At 45.6% G+C, this 20,179-nt stretch overlaps 1 protein-coding gene across 1 annotated transcript in view; it reads left to right on the top strand.

The window, feature by feature from the left end:
• RIMKLA (ribosomal modification protein rimK like family member A) overlaps nucleotides 1–19,442 on the top strand; it is a 100,717-nt gene extending 81,275 nt beyond the window's left edge. The window contains exons 4-5 of the mRNA XM_044278390.1: nucleotides 16,682–16,885; nucleotides 18,930–19,442. Of these exons, the coding sequence (XP_044134325.1) occupies nucleotides 16,682–16,885; nucleotides 18,930–19,378 (653 nt within the window). The 3' untranslated portion in view covers nucleotides 19,379–19,442. The remainder of the gene's footprint in view (nucleotides 1–16,681; nucleotides 16,886–18,929) is intronic.
• The last annotated feature ends 737 nt before the right edge of the window (nucleotides 19,443–20,179 follow it).

The following is a 20,179-nucleotide window of genomic DNA, read 5'->3' as shown; positions in this document are numbered from 1 at the left end:
GGGTGTGTCTATATTAGTTGTAGCACCCATTCAATACACAACAGTGTGGTGAGCCACTACAAACCACCAATAATAATCAGAGACTGCAAAGTGTGTTCCAGAGGAGCAAAGTGTTCAATTCAGAGATCTGTGACAGGACGGGTTACTCCTGTCAGAGCTGAACTATGTGGATGCCTGCACCTGCAATCTAAGAGAGAGAGAGAGGAAAAGACCGCGCTGGGACAAGCAAGCGACCGGATAAGGAGCCAGACTGCACCTGCCTTCATGTGCCAGACCAATACAAGCAGGTACCTGCAGAAATGTGAGTGTGCACTGGTGCTTATCTGTGGTAGGACATAGAGCAGGAGACTTAGTCAGTGCGTTTTAGAAATGTGCCCTGGTTAGCAGGGACAGACAGGAAAATATTAGAGGAGAGAAGCTTGCATTTTTTATGTGTTTGCTGTTTAGAGCGCATTTTGTTTGGATGCAAAGTTCAGTTATTTTTCCTGTAAATTTATGTAAACCTGTTTGCACTGTTTCTGTCATTTGTTGATTGTGCCTCTGGTGCATCGGCACAATAGTGTTAATCTGATTTTCTGGCCGTTATATTTTGCCCTTTAATAAAGCCGGTATCTGCTTCAGCTTCCTTGTCTGCTGTACTGTATTTGAATCCTGCCCTGCGGTCTTTTCCTCCCCTGACTGCTACATAACTATCACGATCGGCGTGACTATCACATACGTGACACAGAGGGAGGGAAAGAGGAAGGCCCTGCCCAAGTGAGAGGGAAGGTGGTGACCCCTGACTCACCTTGCGGCTGGCACCTGGCTGCCATGACGTCCCTAGACGGGTTCCTCAACCATACGCCGATCACGTGCCTAAAACCCTGGCTTTCCCTAAGATGAGCCCTAGATAGTGAACAGGGCGGTGGGAACACTAGTCCGCACCACTAGCTCTAAAGGAAAACACCAAGGGGAGGACAGACAATACAGACTAAACATATAATCCCAGGTGGGCGACAACAGGAGACAACAAAAAGCCCAACAGGGATCCGGAGGGTAGCACTCTGGAACAACAACCAGGATTCACAGCTCCAGTGGGTCAGTATAGATGTCCAGGCAGGAAGCTCTATAACTGGCAACTAGAGAAGTGAGAGAGGAGAATATAAGGAGGTTGGGAGTGGCAGACAAGAAACAGCTGAGGAGGAGAAGCTACGGATCCCTGAGTGAGACAAAAAGGATTGCAAGGCAAACACAGAAAACAATCACTAAGAAACAACGTGATCTTTAGACATAGAGCGCGCAGCCACCCGCTGCGACTTCCTGACCCCGGGTATAACGGAGTCAGACGTGGCTCTTGACACCCTCGTGACAGTACCCCCCCCTTTCACGAGGGGCCTCCGGACACTCAGGACCAGGTCTCTCAGGATGAGAGGCATGGAAAGCCTGAATTAACCTGTTGGTGTTTACCTCTGACGCTGGAACCCACATTCTTTCCTCGGGACCGTAACCCCTCCAATGCACCAGATACTGAAGAGAGCGGCGGACCCGACGAGAATCAACAATTCTGGATATTTGAAACTCCAGATTACCATCCACAATAACAGGAGGAGGTGGCAGCGGTGATGGTTCTAGAGGTGGAACATACTTCTTGAGTAACGACTTATGGAAGACGTTATGGATCTTAAAAGTCTGAGGTAGCTCCAGGCGAAAAGCCACAGGGTTAATGACGGCTACTATTTTATAAGGACCAATGAACCTAGGACCCAGTTTCCAAGAGGGAACCTTCAACTTAATATTCCTAGTAGACAACCACACATAGTCATTCACTCCTAGGTCCGGACCTGGCGACCGTTTCTTATCGGCCATGCATTTATATTTACCACTCATATTTTTCAAGTTAGCTTACACCTTCTGCCATACCGATGAAAGAGATGAAGAAAACCGTTCCTCTTCGGGAACCCCAGAAGACCCCCCCTCTTTGAAAGTACAAAATTGGGGATGAAAACCGTATGCACCAAGAAATGGTGACTTGCCAGTGGATTCCTGACAGCGATTATTTATGGCAAACTCGGCTAACGGTAAATATGTTGACCACACCTCTTGGTTTTCAGACACAAAACACCTTAAATATGTTTCTAGGTTTTGGTTGGTACGCTCAGTCTGTCCATTCGACTGAGGATGGAAAGCTGAGGAAAAGGACAAGTGTACCCCCAAACGAGAACAAAAAGCTTTCCAAAACTTAGAAATAAACTGGGTTCCCCGATCCGAAACCACATCGGAAGGGACCCCGTGAAGCTTCACGATTTCACTGATAAACACCTGAGCAAGAGTCTTAGCATTAGGAAGTGCGGGTAGCGCAATAAAGTGTACCATTTTGCTAAACCTGTCTACTACTACCAAGATAACTGTTTTACCCGCAGACAAAGGTAAGTCAGTGATGAAATCCATTGATAGATGTGTCCATGGCCTATTGGGGATGAAAAGTGGCAATAAAGACCCTGCTGGACGTGTATGAGAGACTTTCGCGCGTGCACAAGTAGAACAAGTAGACACGAAATCCTATTACATCCTGACGCAACCTTGGCCACCAAAAACGACGAGACAATAGCTCCAAGGTTGCTTTACTACCCGGGTGCCCAGCAAGTGCCGAATTATGATGTTTCTTTAATAGTTCAAGACGCAGGTTTAACGGTACAAACAATTTCTCTGAGGGGCAAGAGGCCGGGGCGTCCCCCTGGGCCTCTAACACCTTTCCCTCTAGAACAGAGTGTACAGCAGAGACAACCACTCCTCTTTGTAAAATAGGTACCGGATCACTAACATTACCCCCTCCAGGAAAACTACGAGATAATGCGTCTGCCTTGGTATTTTTTGCCCCAGGACGATAGGTGATTACAAAGTTAAATCTGGTAAAGAATAGCGACCACCTAGCTTGTCTAGGGGTGAGACGCTTAGCCGATTCTAGGTACAGAAGGTTTTTGTGATCCGTTATCACCGTGACGGGGTGGATTGCTCCCTCTAAGAAGTGACGCCACTCTTCAAACGCCAGTTTAATCGCCAACAGTTCCCTATTTCCAATATCATAGTTCTTTTCTGCTGTAGATAACTTTTTGGAAAAGAAAGCGCAAGGACGCCATTTGCCAGGAGACGGACCCTGAGACAATACAGCCCCCACTCCCACCTCTGACGCATCTACTTCAACAATAAAAGGCTGGGAGACATCAGGTTGAATTAGAACAGGTGCCGAGGTAAATCTCTCTTTTAGAGAGGAAAATGCAATTTTAGCGGCGTCAGACCATTTAGAAAAATCAGTCCCCTTCCTAGTCATGTCAGTAAGGGGTTTAACGATCACTGAATAATGTTTAATGAACTTTCTATAGAAATTTGCGAAACCCAAAAACCGTTGTAGAGCTTTAAGGTTCTCAGGAAGATCCCAATCTAAAATTGCCTGGACCTTCCTAGGATCCATACGGAAACCTGAAGCAGATAATAGATATCCCAGGAACTGTATTTCCTGAACGGCGAAGACACATTTTTCAATTTTCGCATATAATTTATTCGTCCGTAGGACCTGCAGTACTTGCCTGACATGTACTTCATGTGTTTTCAGATCAGCCGAATAAATTAAGATATCATCTAGGTATATGACTACAAACCTGCCGATGAGATGACTAAAAATATCATTAACGAAATGTTGGAAGACAGCAGGGGCATTGGTCAGACCGAAAGGCATGACTAAATTTTTATAATGCCCCTCAGAGGTGTTAAAAGCTGTCTTCCACTCATCCCCTTCCTTGATACGAATCAGATTGTACGCCCCCCTAAGATCAAGTTTGGAGAACCACCTAGCACCCGCAATCTGATTAAAAAGGTCAGGAATGAGAGGAAGAGGGTATGGGTCTCGGACTGGTTATCCGGTTTAGCTCACGGAAATCTAGGCAAGGACGCAGGCCCCCATCTTTCTTTTTAACAAAGAAAAACCCTGCAGCCACGGGTGAAGAAGAGGGTCTGATGTGTCCCTTAGGCCAGACTCTCGGAGATATAATCTTTCATGGCTTGTCTCTCGGGACCCGAAAGATTATACAACCTGGACTTGGGTAATTTTTCACCGGGAATCAGGTTAACCGGGCAATCATAAGGACGATGAGGTGGTAGCTTCTGACAACCCTTTTCAGAAAAAACGTCCTCAAAGTCCGAAATAAATGTAGGTAGGGAAGCTATGGAGGCGATTAAGCAATTGTTATCTAAGCAATTCTCTCTGCAATGCTCACTCCACTCCAATATCTCCCTGGCCTGCCAATCCACCACTGGATTGTGCGCTACCAACCAGGGAAGACCCAATACCACAGGAGAGGGAAGGCCCTCCAGAACGTAACATGAAAGACACTCATTATGGTGGTCCCCTACCCGAAGGATGTAAGTTATGGACAATGTGAGTGAGGTTTCTCTGAGACAGAGGAGCAGAGTCAATAGCGAATATGGGAATAGGTCTCTGCAGCGTACAGAGAGACAAACCCATAGTGCGGGCAAAATGGGCATCTATCAAATTTACCCCTGCACCACTGTCTAGAAAAAAAGAAATAGACTCCGTCTTAACACCAAAAACAATAACCTGCTGGCAACACAAATTGAGATGTTCGTATGGAGGAAACGTATACCCCCCGGCTGACATCCTCCGCACAGCCTGGGGTTAGTAGTTTTCCGACGGTCTTTTGTTTTTGGGAAAAGGAGGGACAGACATTAATGAAATGACCCTTCCCCCCACAGAAAAAACAAGCCCCCCACCTACGGCGAACCTCAGGAGGACGGACCTGACGAGAAGTTCCTCCTAGCTGCATAGGCTCATCCTAAGTCAGTACAGACTAACTGCTGCTTGGGAGAGGTTACCGATTGCTCAGGAATTTTCGATCTCTCCCTAAGACGTCTATCTATCCTGATAGAGAGGGACATAACAGCATCAAGGGAAAGGGGGGTCTCATACAGCGCCAGCGCATCCTTAACCCTTTCAGATAACCCAGAGCAGAACTGACTCCTGAGAGCCGGGTCGTTCCACTGAGTATCCGTAGCCCACCTACGGAACTCTGAGCAATATTCCTCTGCTGGCCGATCTCCCTGTAGGAGTCTCCGTAACTTCGACTCAGCCAGGGGGACACGGTCAGGGTCATCATATATGAGACCCGAAAGCCCCAAAAAATCCCTCCACTGACCTGGAGAGCCTGGGAACCAGGGGTTAACGAGAACGCCCAGGATTGCGGGTCCCCCTGAAGCAGGGAAATAACAATCCCCACCCGCTGTTCTTCATTACCTGAGGAGTAAGGGCGCAGCTTAAAATATAATTTGCAGGCCTCACGGAACAGTCACAAATTTGTCCCTTCCCCCAGAGAATCTGTCAGGAAGAACAACCTTGGGTTCTGTAACAACCTGGTTACCCATAGCAACCGCTGGGCTTACGGTCTGCTGCATTTGCTGCTGCTGTTGGAGGACAGACGCCTTCAATCCTGCCACCTCCAAAGACAGGCCTTGAAGCTGTTTTGCCAAAGCAGCAATAGGATCCATATTGGATTCTAAGTAGAGAAAAAAAAAAAAAATTATATATATATATATTTTTTTTTTTTCTCAAAAAAATAAGGGCCAGTTATAATATCACGGTCGGCGTAACTGTCACATACGTGACACGGAGGGAGGAAAGAGGGAGGCCCTGCCCTAGTGAGAGGGAAGGTGGTGACCCCTGACTCACCTTGCGGCTGGCGCCTGGCTGCCCTGTCGTCTCTAGACGGGTTCCTCACCCGTACGCCGATCACGTGCCTAAAACCCTGGCTTTCCCTAGGATGAGCCCTAGATAGTGAACAGGGCGGTGGGAACACTAGTCCGCACCACTAGCTCTAAAGGAAAACACCAAGGGGAGGACAGACAATACAAACTAAACATATAATCCCAGGAGGGCAACAACAGGAGGCAACAAAAGCCCAACAGGGATCCGGAGGGTAGCACTCTGGAACAACAACCAGGATTCACAGCTCCAGTGGGTCAGTATAGATGTCCAGGCAGGAAGCTCTATAATTGGCAACTAGAGAAGTGTGAGAGGAGAATATAAGGAGGTTGGGAGTGGCAGACAAGAAACAGCTGAGGAGGAGAAGCTACGGATCCCTGAGTGAGACAAAAAGGATTGCAAGGCAAACACAGAAAACAATCACTAAGAAACAACGTGATCTTTAGACATAGAGCGCGCAGCCACCCGCTGCGACTTCCTGACCCCGGGTATAACGGAGTCAGACGTGGCTCTTGACACCCTCGTGACAATAACCTAGAGTCAGACTACAAACAGAAGAAGTGCAGCATACAGAAGAAGCTGAGTTATACAGCCAGCCTGTCAGTACAGCAGAGTCAGAGAGAAAGAGATATAGCAAAGTTGAGTTTGCCTGCCAGTTTCATGCTAAAGCCTGCTGGAACCAAGACAAAGCCTGTAAACTGTTTTGGAGAACGTTTATGAAAAGTAAAGCTGCCAATGAACTTCATCTCAAGGTCTGGACTCCAGTTATTCTTTTATCCCTCAATTATTCCCCCTATTTATTGCTTCGGAGCCAAAGCCTGGGGTTCAGCGGTATCCAGGTAGGAGCACCGTGACACACAATAAGAGACATTGTAGGCTGCACTATACCACTCGGCATTCCTACTTTTTTTATATATAGAGGGCCCTAGGGGGAGGCCGCCCATTGCAACATCATCGCAGGTCCTTCTCAACCACTTCCTGTTTTACTGGTCACATGACCTGTGATGTCAACACAGGTCCTTCAGCTCTTCCACTGCATTAGATTCAATTTTATTGCTGTCCTCGACAATACAGTTGTATCTAGCTGGCAGGCAGGACCTTCGGGCTTGGGGCAAAACATCAGGGGCCCAGGCCCCGAATGTTTTAACCTAGCAACGCCCCTGGTGACAGGAGACTCTTTTTTGTTTTTAACCCCTGAACCCTGCCTGGCATATAAAATGGGGTTCCCAGGCTCTGAGAATCCCTTTAATCTCGAATCCAGTAATCTAGTCTGTCACTTTCAGCAAAGAACTGCATGCATTATAAGGCTTTATGCACTTTGTGTATTATGGCTGTATGCCATAGGCTAGCCATGCCAATAGGGATGGCATGTATGAATATGCAGAACCAAAAGCTCCTGGCAGAGGCAGACAATAGACGGCCCCTGTGCAAAAATAGCATTTGGGCCCCTCGATATTTAACTCTTAATTTTTCAAGAATGAGGGGCTCATCATGGTGCTCCTTCTACCTTACCATGACTCTGTAATCTGTCCTTCCTCTAATCAATCAGAATCTCTCAGTAATTTTGAGCCAAGGGAACCTTTATTGCTTTTTTTGCTTGTACAGGCTGTACCAATGGCATGTCCACCTCTGGCTTCTAGGTCCCACTTTACATCCCGTTTTTATGTTAAGCATATTTTTAGTGCTTTTGGTAAATGTTGCTTTAATTTTCCATGTTACTATCTATGTTTTAAAAAAAATCATAAAGGCTGTCAGTTTTCACACTGGTCACTAGGCCTAAAATATGTTAGGAATTCCTGACTTTTGAGAGGAGCTACATGGATCATAGACACAATGGCTAGAGGGCTGAATCATTGACTTCTATGGGAGAGTTTTCTAGGCATGCTCTGTGATCTGTACAGAGGTCAGGGGGGAGCAGATAAGGATACTTTCACACTTGCGTTGTTGAATTCCGGCAGGCAGTTCCGTCACCGGAACTGCCTGCCAGATCCGGCAATCTGTATGCAAATGGATACCATTTGTAGACGGTTTCGGATGAGGATCTGTCTCACAAATGCATTGTAATATCGGATCTGTCTCTCCCGTTGTCATCCGGAAAAACGGATCTGGTAATTATCTTTTTCACATTTTTAACCCCTTAGGGACCCATGACGTATCGGTACGGCATGATTCCCGAATCCTTAAGGACCCATGACGTACCGGTACGTCATGGCTTTAATTCGCGATTCCGGCGCCGCGGGGGTTAATCGGAACGGGATGCCGGCTGAAATCATTCAGCCGGCATCCCGTAACAACGCAGGGGGGGGTCATTTGACCCCCCCCGTATAGACGATCGCAGAAAACCGCAGGTCCATTCAGACCTGCGGTTTTCTGCGTTTCCGGTCCATTCGGGTGTCCTGTGACCCGATGAACCGGAAAAAGACTGCGATCGGTGGCGTAATTTTACACCACCAATCGCAGTCCGAGGATTTGGAGAGGCGGTGCTGGCCCTGGTGCTGAACACTGCTGTCCAGGGTGCTGATTGGTGCAGGGGAGAGAGGCGCGAGATTCAAACTTCCTGCGCTCCTCTCTCCCCTCCTCTTCCTGTCCAGCACCCTGACCGTGCAGCATCGTCCAGCACCAGCTCCTGTGTCCCCCTAATCGGCATCCATCACCCTCCTGCACCCATCGCCACCCAGGTAGGTTAGGGTCAGTGAGGGAGAGGCACCATTAGGAAGGGAAAGAAGGGAAAAGTTAGTTAGGAAAAAAAAAAAAAAAAAACTTTTACACAAACTTTTTTGATCCATCTATCAGACCCCAGACCCCCCCTGCCACTTGCCCCCCCCTACCAGCCCCCCCCCACCCACCCCCCCCCCCCCCTCCACCACTAGCCCCCTTACCACCACTTTTTTTTTTTTTCTGCGTTCGCTGACTGGTCGGCACTTTAGCGTCCGTCCACTGTTAGCGCATCGCCCGCCCCACCGCTGATCAGCGTTGTACCGCTGATCAGCAACTTTGAACTTTTTTTAACACTTGCCTTTTTTAGTACGCGAACACCCGTTGCCCCCACACACGCACATATAAAGGTTTCCACACACGCACACCTACACGCACACACACCCATGGCCCGCCGGGTGTTCTCGGCCGAGGAGGCATACCCAGATTGCCTCCGACTCCGAGAGCCCCAGTGAGGATGAGGATGACCCCACATTCCTTTTCATCCGCATCCTCCTCATCATCATCGGATGACGATGAGCCACCAAGGCGGCGGAGACGCCGCCAGGCGGAGCCAGGGGCCACACATGCTAGGGATCCTGTGGCCCACCCTAGTACGAGCCGCCCTGGGGTTCGTACTGGTTTCCCGGCCCACCAAATAAGTTCACCGGAGCCCCCTGCCGATGAACTTAGCTGGTGTCCCCCAGTGGACTTTGAGCCTGAGATTCCGGATTTCGCTGGCAATCCTGGAATCCAGATTCCCACAGTGGGGTTTACTGAAATAGACTTTTTTAGTTTTTTTTTCAGTAACCCACTGGTGAATTTGATGGTGGAGCAGACGAATCTGTACGCCCAACAGTTCGTCGCTCAAAACCCAGGCTCATTTTTGGCTAGACCCGGTGGCTGGACGCCGGTCAGTGCAGCCGAAATGAGGACATTTTGGGGCCTCGTGCTGCATATGGGTCTAGTCCAAAAACCCAGTGTCAGGCAATACTGGAGTGGGGACGTCCTATACCAGACCCCACTGTACAGTATGGCCATGACACGTCCCCGGTTTGAGGCCATCCGGAAATGTCTGCATTATTCCGATAATGCAGCATGTCCACCCCGAGGTGATCCTGCCTATGACCGGCTGTATAAGATACGGCCGGTCATCGATCACTTTGGGGCCAAATTTGAACAGGCCTACGTACCTGGAAGGGAGGTCGCGGTTGATGAGTCTCTCGTTGCGTTCAAGGGGAGACTCAGTTTCCGCCAATACATTCCCACAAAGCGGGCGAGGTATGGCGTGAAGCTATACAAAATTTGTGAGAGTACCTCAGGGTACACTTACAAATTTCGTGTGTACGAGGGGCGAGATTCCCGTATTCAACCCCCAGAATGTCCCCCCACTCTGGGTGTTAGCGGGAAACTCGTGTGGGACCTTATGCACCCACTGCTGGATAAGGGTTACCACTTGTACGTGGATAACTTTTATACCAGCATTCCCTTGTTCAGGTCCCTTGCCGCCAGATCCACGTTCGCTTGTGGGACCGTGCGGAAAAATCAGCGCGGCCTCCCTGCCCACCCCCTCCAGGTACCTATCCCCAGGGGTGAGACCCGTGCACTTACCAGTGGAAACCTGTTGCTGGTCAGGTATAAGGACAAGAGGGATGTCCTTATGCTGTCCACAATCCACGGTAACAGCACCACCCCAGTCTCTGTGCGAGGTACCACGGCAACGGTCCTCAAGCCCGATTGTATCGTCGACTACAATCGGTATATGGGAGGAGTTGATCTCTCTGATCAAGTCCTCACGCCATATAATGCCATGCGCAAAACCCGGGCATGGTACAAAAAAGTTGCGGTCTACTTGGTGCAGGTTGCCATGTACAACTCTTTTGTACTATCCCGAAGCGCTGGCAGCACAGGGACATTCCTCCAATTCTATGAGGCAGTCCTCAAAGACCTGATCTTTTCGGACCGGGAAAGAGCAGGCCGGAGTACCTCGGGAACTGGAGGCGCCCGGATCGTCCCTGGCCAACACTTTCCAGGTGTGGTCCCCCATACTGGAAAGAAGGGACGAACCCAAAAAAGATGCAGAGTGTGTCACAAGAGGGGGATACGGAAGGACACCACCACTCAATGTGACACGTGCCCCGATCATCCGGGCCTCTGCGTTATCGATTGCTTCAGGGAGTATCACACTTCCATGGAGTACTAAATTTTTATAATCCCCAACAGTCCACTAGAGAACATAAAACACTATGGCTCTTAGACTTTGGAGACACAGAAACAATTTTTTTTCCCCAAAAAAATATTAGTTTTAGAGCAGGCATCCTCAAACTGCGGCCCTCCAGATGTTGTAAAACTATAACTCCCAGCATGCCCAGACAACCTACAGCCATCAGCAGGGCATGGTGGGAATTGTAGTTTTACAACATCTGGAGGGCCGCAGTTTTTAGGATGCCTGCTTAGTGTCTCCAAAGTCTGAGAGCCATACATATTGGGCATCGTCGCGTGCGTAAAAGTCGTCGCTATAAAAATAACATTTGACCAAACGCCTCGAATGAACGGTGTTAAAAATATAAAACAAAAACGGTGCCAAAACACCCATTTTTGGGCAAAATTTCAATTTGAATCCCTTTTGCCGGTAATAAAGCAAGGGTTAACAGCCAAACAAAACTCAATATTTATGGCCCTGATTCTGTAGTTTGCAGAAACACCCCATATGTGGTCGTAAATGGCTATATAGCCGCACGGCAGGGCATAGAACGAAGGGAACTCCATACGGTTTCTGGAAGGCAGATTTTGATGGACAGTTTTTTTTTTTTGACACCATGTCCCATTAGAAGCCCCCCTGATGTAGCCTAGACTAGAAACTCCAAAAAAGTGACCCCATCTAAGAAACTACACCCCTCAAGGTATTCAAAAGTTACTTTACAAACTATGTTAACCCTTTAGGTGTTCCACAAAACTAAATAGCGAATGTAGAAACATTTTTAGAATTAATTTTTTTGTTACATTGCCTCAAAAAAGAGTAATATAGAGCAACCAAAAATCATATTTACCCCTAAAATAGTCCCAAAACAACAACCACCTTATCCCGTAGTTTCCTAGATGGGGTCACTTTTATGGAGTTTCTACTCTAGGGGTGCATCAGGGGGCTTGAAAGGGTACATGGTGTAAATAAACCAGTCCAGCAAAATCTGCCTTCCAAAAACCATATGACGTTCCCCTCCTTCTATGTCCTGCCGTTTGGCCAAACAGTAGTTTACGACCACATATGGGGTGTTTCTGCAAACTACAGAATCAGGGCAACCCATTTTGAGTTTTGTTTGGCAGTTAACCCTTGTTTTACTCCTGGAAAAAATTGATTATATTGGAAAATTTTCCAAAAAATAGAAATTTCTAAATTGTTTCTCCATCTGCCATTAACTCTTGTGGAACACCTAAAGGGTTAACAAAGTTTGTAAACCCAGTTTTGAATACCTTGAGGGGTGTACTTTCTTAGATGGAGTCACTTTTTTGAAATTTCTATTCTAGGGGTGCAACAGGGGGCTTCAAATGGGACATGGTATAAACAAAACCAGTCCTGCAAAATCTGCCTTCCAAAACCCATATGGTGTTCCCCTCCTTCTATGTCCTGCCGTTTGGCCAAACAGTAGTTTACGACCACATATGGGGTGTTTCTGCAAACTACAGAATCAGGGCAACCCATTTTGAGTTTTGTTTGGCAGTTAACCCTTGTTTTACTCCTGGAAAAAATTGATTATATTGGAAAATTTTCCAAAAAATAGAAATTTCTAAATTGTTTCTCCATCTGCCATTAACTCTTGTGGAACACCTAAAGGGTTAACAAAGTTTGTAAACCCAGTTTTGAATACCTTGAGGGGTGTACTTTCTTAGATGGAGTCACTTTTTTGAAATTTCTATTCTAGGGGTGCAACAGGGGGCTTCAAATGGGACATGGTATAAACAAAACCAGTCCTGCAAAATCTGCCTTCCAAAACCCATATGGTGTTCCCCTCCTTCTATGTGCCTACCGTTTGGCCAAACAGTAGTTTACGACCACATATGGGGTGTTTCTGCAAACTACAGAATCAGGGCAACCCATTTTGAGTTTTGTTTGGCAGTTAACCCTTGTTTTACTCCTGGAAAAAATTGATTATATTGGAAAATTTTCCCAAAAATAGAAATTTCAAAATTGTTTCTCCATCTGCCATTAACTCTTGTGGAAGACCTAAAGGGTTAATAAAGTTTGAAAAAACAGTTTTGAATACCTTGAGGGGTGTAGTTTCTAGAATGGGGTCATTTTTGGGAGGTTTCTATTATCTAAGCCTCACAATATGACTGCAAACCTGAACTAGTCCATAAAAAGTGGGATTTTGAAGATTTCTGAAAAATTTCAAAATTTGCTTCTAAACTTCTAAGCCTTGTAACATCCCCAAAAAATAAAATATCATTCCCAAAATGCTACACACATGAAGTAGACATATGGGGAATGTAAAGCCATCACAATTTTTGGGGGTATTACTATGTATTACAGAAGTAGAGAAACTGAAACTTTGAAATTTGCTAATTTTTCAAAAAATTTGGTAAAAATTGTATTTTTTTGTGCAAAAAAATTTACTTTTTTGACCCAATTTTAGCAGTGTCATGAAGTACAATATATGACGAAAAAACAATCTCAGAACGCCCTGGGTAAGTCAAAGCGTTTTAAAGTTATGAGCACTTAAAGGGACACTGGTCAGATTTGCAAAAAATGGCCAAGTCCTTAAGGTGAAATAGGGCTGAGTCCTTAAGGGGTTAAAGGTCTACGCATGTGCAGACCGCAAAACCCGATCTGTTTTTCTGGAACACTTGGAGCCGGATCCGGCATTAATGCATTATTCCGGCAAGTGTTCTGGAATTTTGGACGGAGAAAATACTGCAGCATGCTGTGGTATTTTCTATGTCCAAAAACCGTACAGTGACTGAACTGAAGACATCCTGATGCATCCTGAACGGAATGCTCTCCGTTCAGAATGCATTAGGATAAACTGATCAGTTTTTTTCCGGTATTGAACCCCTAGGACGGAACTCAATACCGGAAAAGTTTAATGCAAGTGTGAAAGTACCCTAAGCTGTGATATCACCTATTGTGAATGGTGGATCCTGTGTTATCTGTAGAGAGGTGATAGCTGTCATTGTAGTCCTGCCTGTGATGATAATGTGATGGCTACTGAAAAGAAACTTGTACAGAAATAGGCCATCTGTCACGGCTTGGAGGTAGTTTGCCATGACACATTCTCCACGCATGCTGGTTGCCGGTGGCAACGTGTTGTATTGCATGCGTGTGTGTTTTCCCTTTAAGGCTGTTGCCCTTCCTTTCTGGTGTGCACGGGGTTAAGGTGTGAGCAAGGTGGAGCTGGGTGTGGTCTCAGATCTCTTAATATACTGTTGCTATGAGACTGAGATCATTGTTATATCTGCCTTTGTATGAGAAGGAGCTTGCTCCTTTCTTGGAAGCTATCTGAGGGCCAGTTTGACATCAATGTCATCTGCGATGTCATCGCCTTGTCTTCCCTTTGTTTCTATCCATTTACCTATCCTCACTTGTTGTTTTGAGTATGGTGTGTGATGTACTCAGTGTTTGTTGTATGTCATTTGGTGTTCCATGTCTGGTCTATTTGGTGTTTGTAGTCCAGCATGGTTGTTTGACATTTCCCCTGTTTGTCTGTCCCTAGGGTTCCCTAGAGGGGGCACTACAACTCAGTTAAGCAGTGTTGTCTGGGTTACTACTGCTCCTGTGTTTGGTGTTGGTACTGTGTCCAGATTTGTGTGTTTGGGCTTTAGTGCTTTTCACAGAGTCCATTGGTTGTGGTGCGGATGACTCGTTCCTTTTAGTTTTTGTGGGCAGGTAAGTGATGTTGTGGTCCTGTGGTCTGTTGTCATTCTGCCACAGGACACTTACCTGTTAAGTTTGCCCTCTGCTTGGTGTGCTGGCCTCTCCTTGCACCTAGGCCATCAGGGCCAGTTAGGGTCCGAGGTTCCGGTGCATGAGCTCTCCTACCATCTGGGTTCGCTCATGCGGTTAGGAGGTCAGGGACGCTATAGGAGGTGACCTGATCCAGCATCCAGGCCTAGTTGCTTTCCTAAATTCCCTACATTGTACGGTGGGTGGTTTTCCCCCACTCCCCACCGTGACACCATCACTACCTGATCAGTTGGTCGGTGAGAGTAGGCCATTACTTATAAAAGGCTGGACAATCCCTTTAAAAGTTGGCTCATAGTGGAGAAAAACATAGTCGGTCAGTGCCCCCAACTCCACTATAAGCATGCATGCTTGGCTTGGCTGAGCATGCATGTTTATTAGAATGGTAAGGGAGGAATAAGCAGCTTTCAGAGGCACTACCTGAACAAATAGATTGGGTATGTTGAAATCTTTCTTCTGACATCTGCCTTTGGGTCATCTTATATGTAAGGCTATCGCTGACAAAATTGAGGAGGTCGAAACGTACATAAACAAAATATCACAGAAAGAAAAATGACCCTTCATATAAAACTTTTACTACTACATTTTAAAATATTGCCCCACAAATTGTAGAAAATCACGATAACATACTGTGCCAATTTTATTAGAATGCAGAGTTTTAGTTTGGATGTATCCTTGAAATTGTAGTCCAAAAATAGAAAAAAATTCAATCACTTACAGTTTGGAGACAGCAGGTGTAGATGTTAAGCATACAATGAGTGAGGTCGGGACAGGGGGAGGGGGAGAATTTAGCTCTAATATAGCCCTAGGGCTACCCCTGCCTACAAGTGGAGCACCCACCCCGAAAGGGGCGACCCCACTTCTTGGTGGTTAAGCCCTCGCTGTCACCTACTGTGACCCTGCCGGTGAATCAGATGCTTGTAACGACGCGTTTCCCCAGTGTAAGTAGAGCTGGTTCATCTGGTTCATCAGGGGACCATAGGTAAATAATACAAAGGTCATCGCATCATTAAAGATAATAGCAAGATGATAATGGCATCCTGGTATGGTAAGGTTAGTAGTATTTTAAAATGTAGTAGTAAAAGTTAGTTGTTTTTTTTTTCATCTTATATGTAATGTGTATGTCTCACTTCAGCCTCCAAATCAGGGCCCAGCAGAAGGTGCCCACTTGGGGGATACTATCTCTCCTTGGGGAGAGGGCGCCTTAATTGGCGTGCGGAGACTAATAATAGACCATACATGCTTCTCTGGAATTCTGGGAAGAAAGGGATGAACATGAGCTCTTACCAAGCTCTGCCTTTGATGCCACCAGATGTAAGGTAGCTATCCTATAAGTCAGTGTTCGACCATTTAAACAGGCCTTGAGACATGACTCAGATAGTAAATAAGCCAGCACCTCATCTGCTGACGGCTCTTAAGGTGTCCATATGCATCAGATAACTGCTGATTGAACCGATTGATTTCAGCAGGATGAGCCAGCTAGCTAATGTGTATGGAGATGTCCTACTTTCCCCCGACTGTAGATGCCAGGGTTTACTTGATATAAATCGCCATCGGAAGTGTCAGGCAGTGAAATAGCTAAGGAGTGTTCAGCTGGAAGTTATATTATATCGGGTGTACTTTATGGCCTTTCCAAGCCAGTTGTCTATCACAATTACATTACATAGCTCCTACTGACATCACAGGCTTATGACGGTGAACAGAATCTTTGCCCCACATGAAGGGAAGCCAAGATATGGTTCTAGAAAGATGTCCTTAGTGGAGAACACATGCCGCCGCGATAACAAGTGGCCTGCCGGGTGCAATAAAACAAAAAAGGCAATTGTGAATCATATTCTGTCAATATGTAATGTAGAATACACCATGTAAGTGAGTCATGAGCTGTCGGCTCTTTCAGCACTCATGAGTAACCGCATGTTGAGTAAAAGAAGATACAATCTAAATTCAACGCTTTCTGTTGTAAAAAGCAGGAAATGTCAAAAACCTAGAATCGATTTGATATAGAGAACACATGACTCATCACTAGCATGAGTCCATATTTTTTACAATAAAGTACCTGAATGGAATTAAAAGTGACACCAGTTCACTGAGGCAGAAGTGTGCTTAGACCGGATGCCACTTCCCGTCAACCATCAATGTAGACAGCTCATAAAAAATCTGAAGCACAGGGTAACAATATATGAAATGTATAGCCCAAGATCTAAGGGAACAGATCACTGCTAAGGTGGCTTTCCAGCTTGCAGCCAGTTAAGATTATTACATTGCTTTTGTCTGTTTTCCAGGAAAAGCTGTATTTCTTGCTCGGGATAAACACCATTTGTTGGACATATCTCATCTAGTGCGGCATGATTCTCCCTACCTGTTTCAGAAGTACGTGACAGAGTCTCATGGGAAAGATATCCGTGTGGTGATCGTTGGTGGACGTGTCGTTGGATCCATGTTGAGATGTTCCACTGATGGCAGGATGCAGAGTAATTGCTGCTTGGGTAAGTGTTTTTGGACATTTGTGGAGTATAACCCCTTATTCACACGTCAGTGTTCGGTCAGTGATTTCAATCATTGATTTTGAGCCAGAACCAGGTGTGGCTCTAAAGAAAGAACAGATTCAAATATGTCCCTTAGGGCTCATGCAAACAAACGTATTTTGTTCCCATGTTGTTTCCGTTTTGCGCAACAACAAAAAACGTAAAATGACTGTGCATTCAGTGGCCGTTCCGCAAAAGAATAGAACGTTGAATTTATTGTCCGCATTACGGACAAGGATAGGACTGTTCTATTAGGGGCCGGCTATTCCATTCCGCAAAGTGTAGAATGCACACGGCTGGTATCTGTGGTTTGTGGATTCGCAACTTGCAAAACAGGCAACGGTCGTGTGCATGAGCCCTTATACCGTTATGTTTGTGGAGGCACCAATCCTGGTCACTAGTCAGTAAAAAAAAAACGCACCAGAACCACATGTTTCTTTTATCATTGCTTCTGTATCCAAAATCGATATAGACAGACATCCACCAACACTTTTTACAAGTGCATATTACAAAGTTGAAAATGTCCATACATTATATAAAGTCCAGTATGTGTCCTTTGGGTTACTTCGGGGATCCAATAGGCATGTTGGTGGATGTCTATATCGATTTTGGATAGAAAAGCAATTATAAAAGAAAACATGGTTTTGGTGCGTTTTTTTTTTTTTAACTGAATGTGATTAAGAGCCGAGTGGGAATATCGGTTGATACGCACTTTCTAAGTCCAGACCGAAGTTATAAAGAGGCGCCAGCCTCTCCATAACTTCGATGCATCCAGCACCAGTTCTAAATGTAACAAAGTTTCCCAGCTGTCTTACATTTAGACAATTTTTTTACACGTAAAACAGGCGTAGAAAATGGTAAATCAGATGGGCCTACCCGCCCACCCCCTTTCTCTCCCACGCCACAAACACAATTTAAGACCTGGCATGAGCGGGGCAAAGTGGCAGATAGCGGCACAATTTAGGCGTATTTGAGATTAGTAAATGTTCCCGAATAAGGCTTAATATTGAGGAATGACATAACTGCTGCCAACCTGCTTTTTTTCACCAAAAATTAAAGGGGTATTCTGTATTTTTGTATATATGAAATATGATCTGTGTCTGTAAGCTAGTATGGAGAAGTAACTGACTAGTAACTGGGGAGGCCTTGCCTGTAAAGGCTGTATTACACAGGCAGATTTTCTGCCAGATGATTGCTAATAAGCGTTCATAGTAACACGCGTTAGCCATCATCTATCAGTCTAATACTGCCGGTAATGACATGATGAAGGAGCAAACACGGGCAATCATGATTTTTCAGCATGCTGAAAGATCACGATTTGCCGGCAGCAGATCACTCTGTCTAATCGGGATCTGCTGCCGGCAAATAACTAGACAGCATGGGTTTGAGCGATGGCATAGCGATCAATCCTCCCCATGCTGTGGAGGAGATCGATATATGTAATAGCAGAGGTCTCCTCCACTAGCGAGCAGGTGATTGCTGAGAAGAATCTGGCTGTGTAATACAGCTCTTAGAACACAGACAGTAATCCAGTTTCTTGGGAATATAGAAGGTTAGTCACCAGAAAGAATTTAATAGTGTTAAAGGGATTTTCTGGGAGTCCAGTATTGTTGGCTTGTGCGTCATTGATATCTGATCGGTGGGGTCTGACTCCTGTGATCAGATCAAACAGCTGATCGGCGGGGTTGCTGGGTGTCGAACACCGCAGATTAGATATTGATGACCTATCCTGAGGATAGACTATCAATATTGAACCTTCAGGAAACCCCTTTAAAATATCTACTTTGCAAAGTAAAATGAGAGGGCAGTTGCATTAAATTAAGCACCAGCCTTGACTACTCTAGTAGTCTACGATGTAGCTAGCTTCTCCTCTTGAATGGGTCTATGAAGAATCGAATGTGCCTGCAACTTAGGATATAACTATATGAAAAGAAAAACCAGACCTGGGATTGTTTTAGCGTACCCTCTAAAATATTATTTGACCTGCCTTCTTTTTACGTTACAGGTGGCGTGGGCACGGTCTTCCCTCTTAGCGAACAAGGCAAACTATTAGCTGTGCAAGTGTCAGACATCCTGGGGATGGACATATGCGGCATCGATCTTCTCTTGAAGGATAATGGATCGTTCCTGGTTTGTGAGGCTAATGCAAATGTTGGTTTTACTGAATTTGACCAGGCGTGTAAACTAGATCTTGCCGGTATAATTGCAGATTATGCAATATCGCTTCTCCCCAGAAGGCCATCAAAAGAGTCGTCTCTGCTATCTCCATTATCCAGCCCCCCAGAAATCAATGAGACAAAAGCACTTGCATCTGCCAGCGCTCACACGACCGGTGATGGATCACACTGTAGTAATAGTGTTTCTGATGTAAAGGAAATCAGGGATTCTATCAATGCGCCAAAGCCATGTTCCCCAATACAAACAGATAGCATCTGTAATGATGTCGCAGAGTAAACTACCTCTTCATTACCGATGTAAATGAATGCACTTATCAATCACAGTGGCCAACTTGGCTCAACAGGGGCTTGCAATTAAGTAACGAAAAACAATATGTTTGTGCGAAAAATGTAACAATTCTGCTGCTTCTTTGTGTCTCATCAGTAGCAATGTTACTCATGGGATCTAATTTATTATTTGCACCTGTAGAATTAAATTTGGCTGTGTATAGGGGAACATGCTTGGCCAAAAATTTCTGGGTGCCATGAGAGAGCATTCCCACCTCATGGGTGTATAATAGTGGAGTTAGCAATTCTAGGTATCATTATTATTTATACAGTCTTATCTTCATCCTTCGGTGCTCTCTCTAATATATCAATGACACTAAATGGGATAAACTTGATTGTTGAAGTAGGTTGAAAAGTCACTGGTGACATTTCAGTATTTCTTTTTTAGTTTAGTATTTTAGATCATCCTAGGATAAAGAATATGTGCCGTTCTTGGCGGCAGCCACTGCAACAGTCATGGGCAGAGCCGGTTTAAAGTTGTTGTAGGTCCCCCAGACCCAAAAATTATATTCTAACCATGTAGTCTATTGGACTTGTAGACAGCCAGGTCACGGACTCCCTGAGGCAAAGGAGTGTGGAGACCTTGGCGTGGAAACCTTGCCTTTACTACAATTGCCACGGATGTGCAATGTGGTAATTACACGCGTGTTTTTACACTTAAAACATGTTAAAGGGGTTTTCCAAGTTTTTTAAACTGATTCCGTATGCTCGCGCAGTGTGGTAAATACACTCCACACAGAAAGGAAGTGAA

The sequence above is a fragment of the Bufo gargarizans genome, chromosome 2 (assembly GCF_014858855.1).
Source record: "Bufo gargarizans isolate SCDJY-AF-19 chromosome 2, ASM1485885v1, whole genome shotgun sequence".
Lineage (NCBI taxonomy): Eukaryota > Metazoa > Chordata > Amphibia > Anura > Bufonidae > Bufo > Bufo gargarizans.
This window is presented reverse-complemented; position numbering and strand designations above follow the sequence as displayed.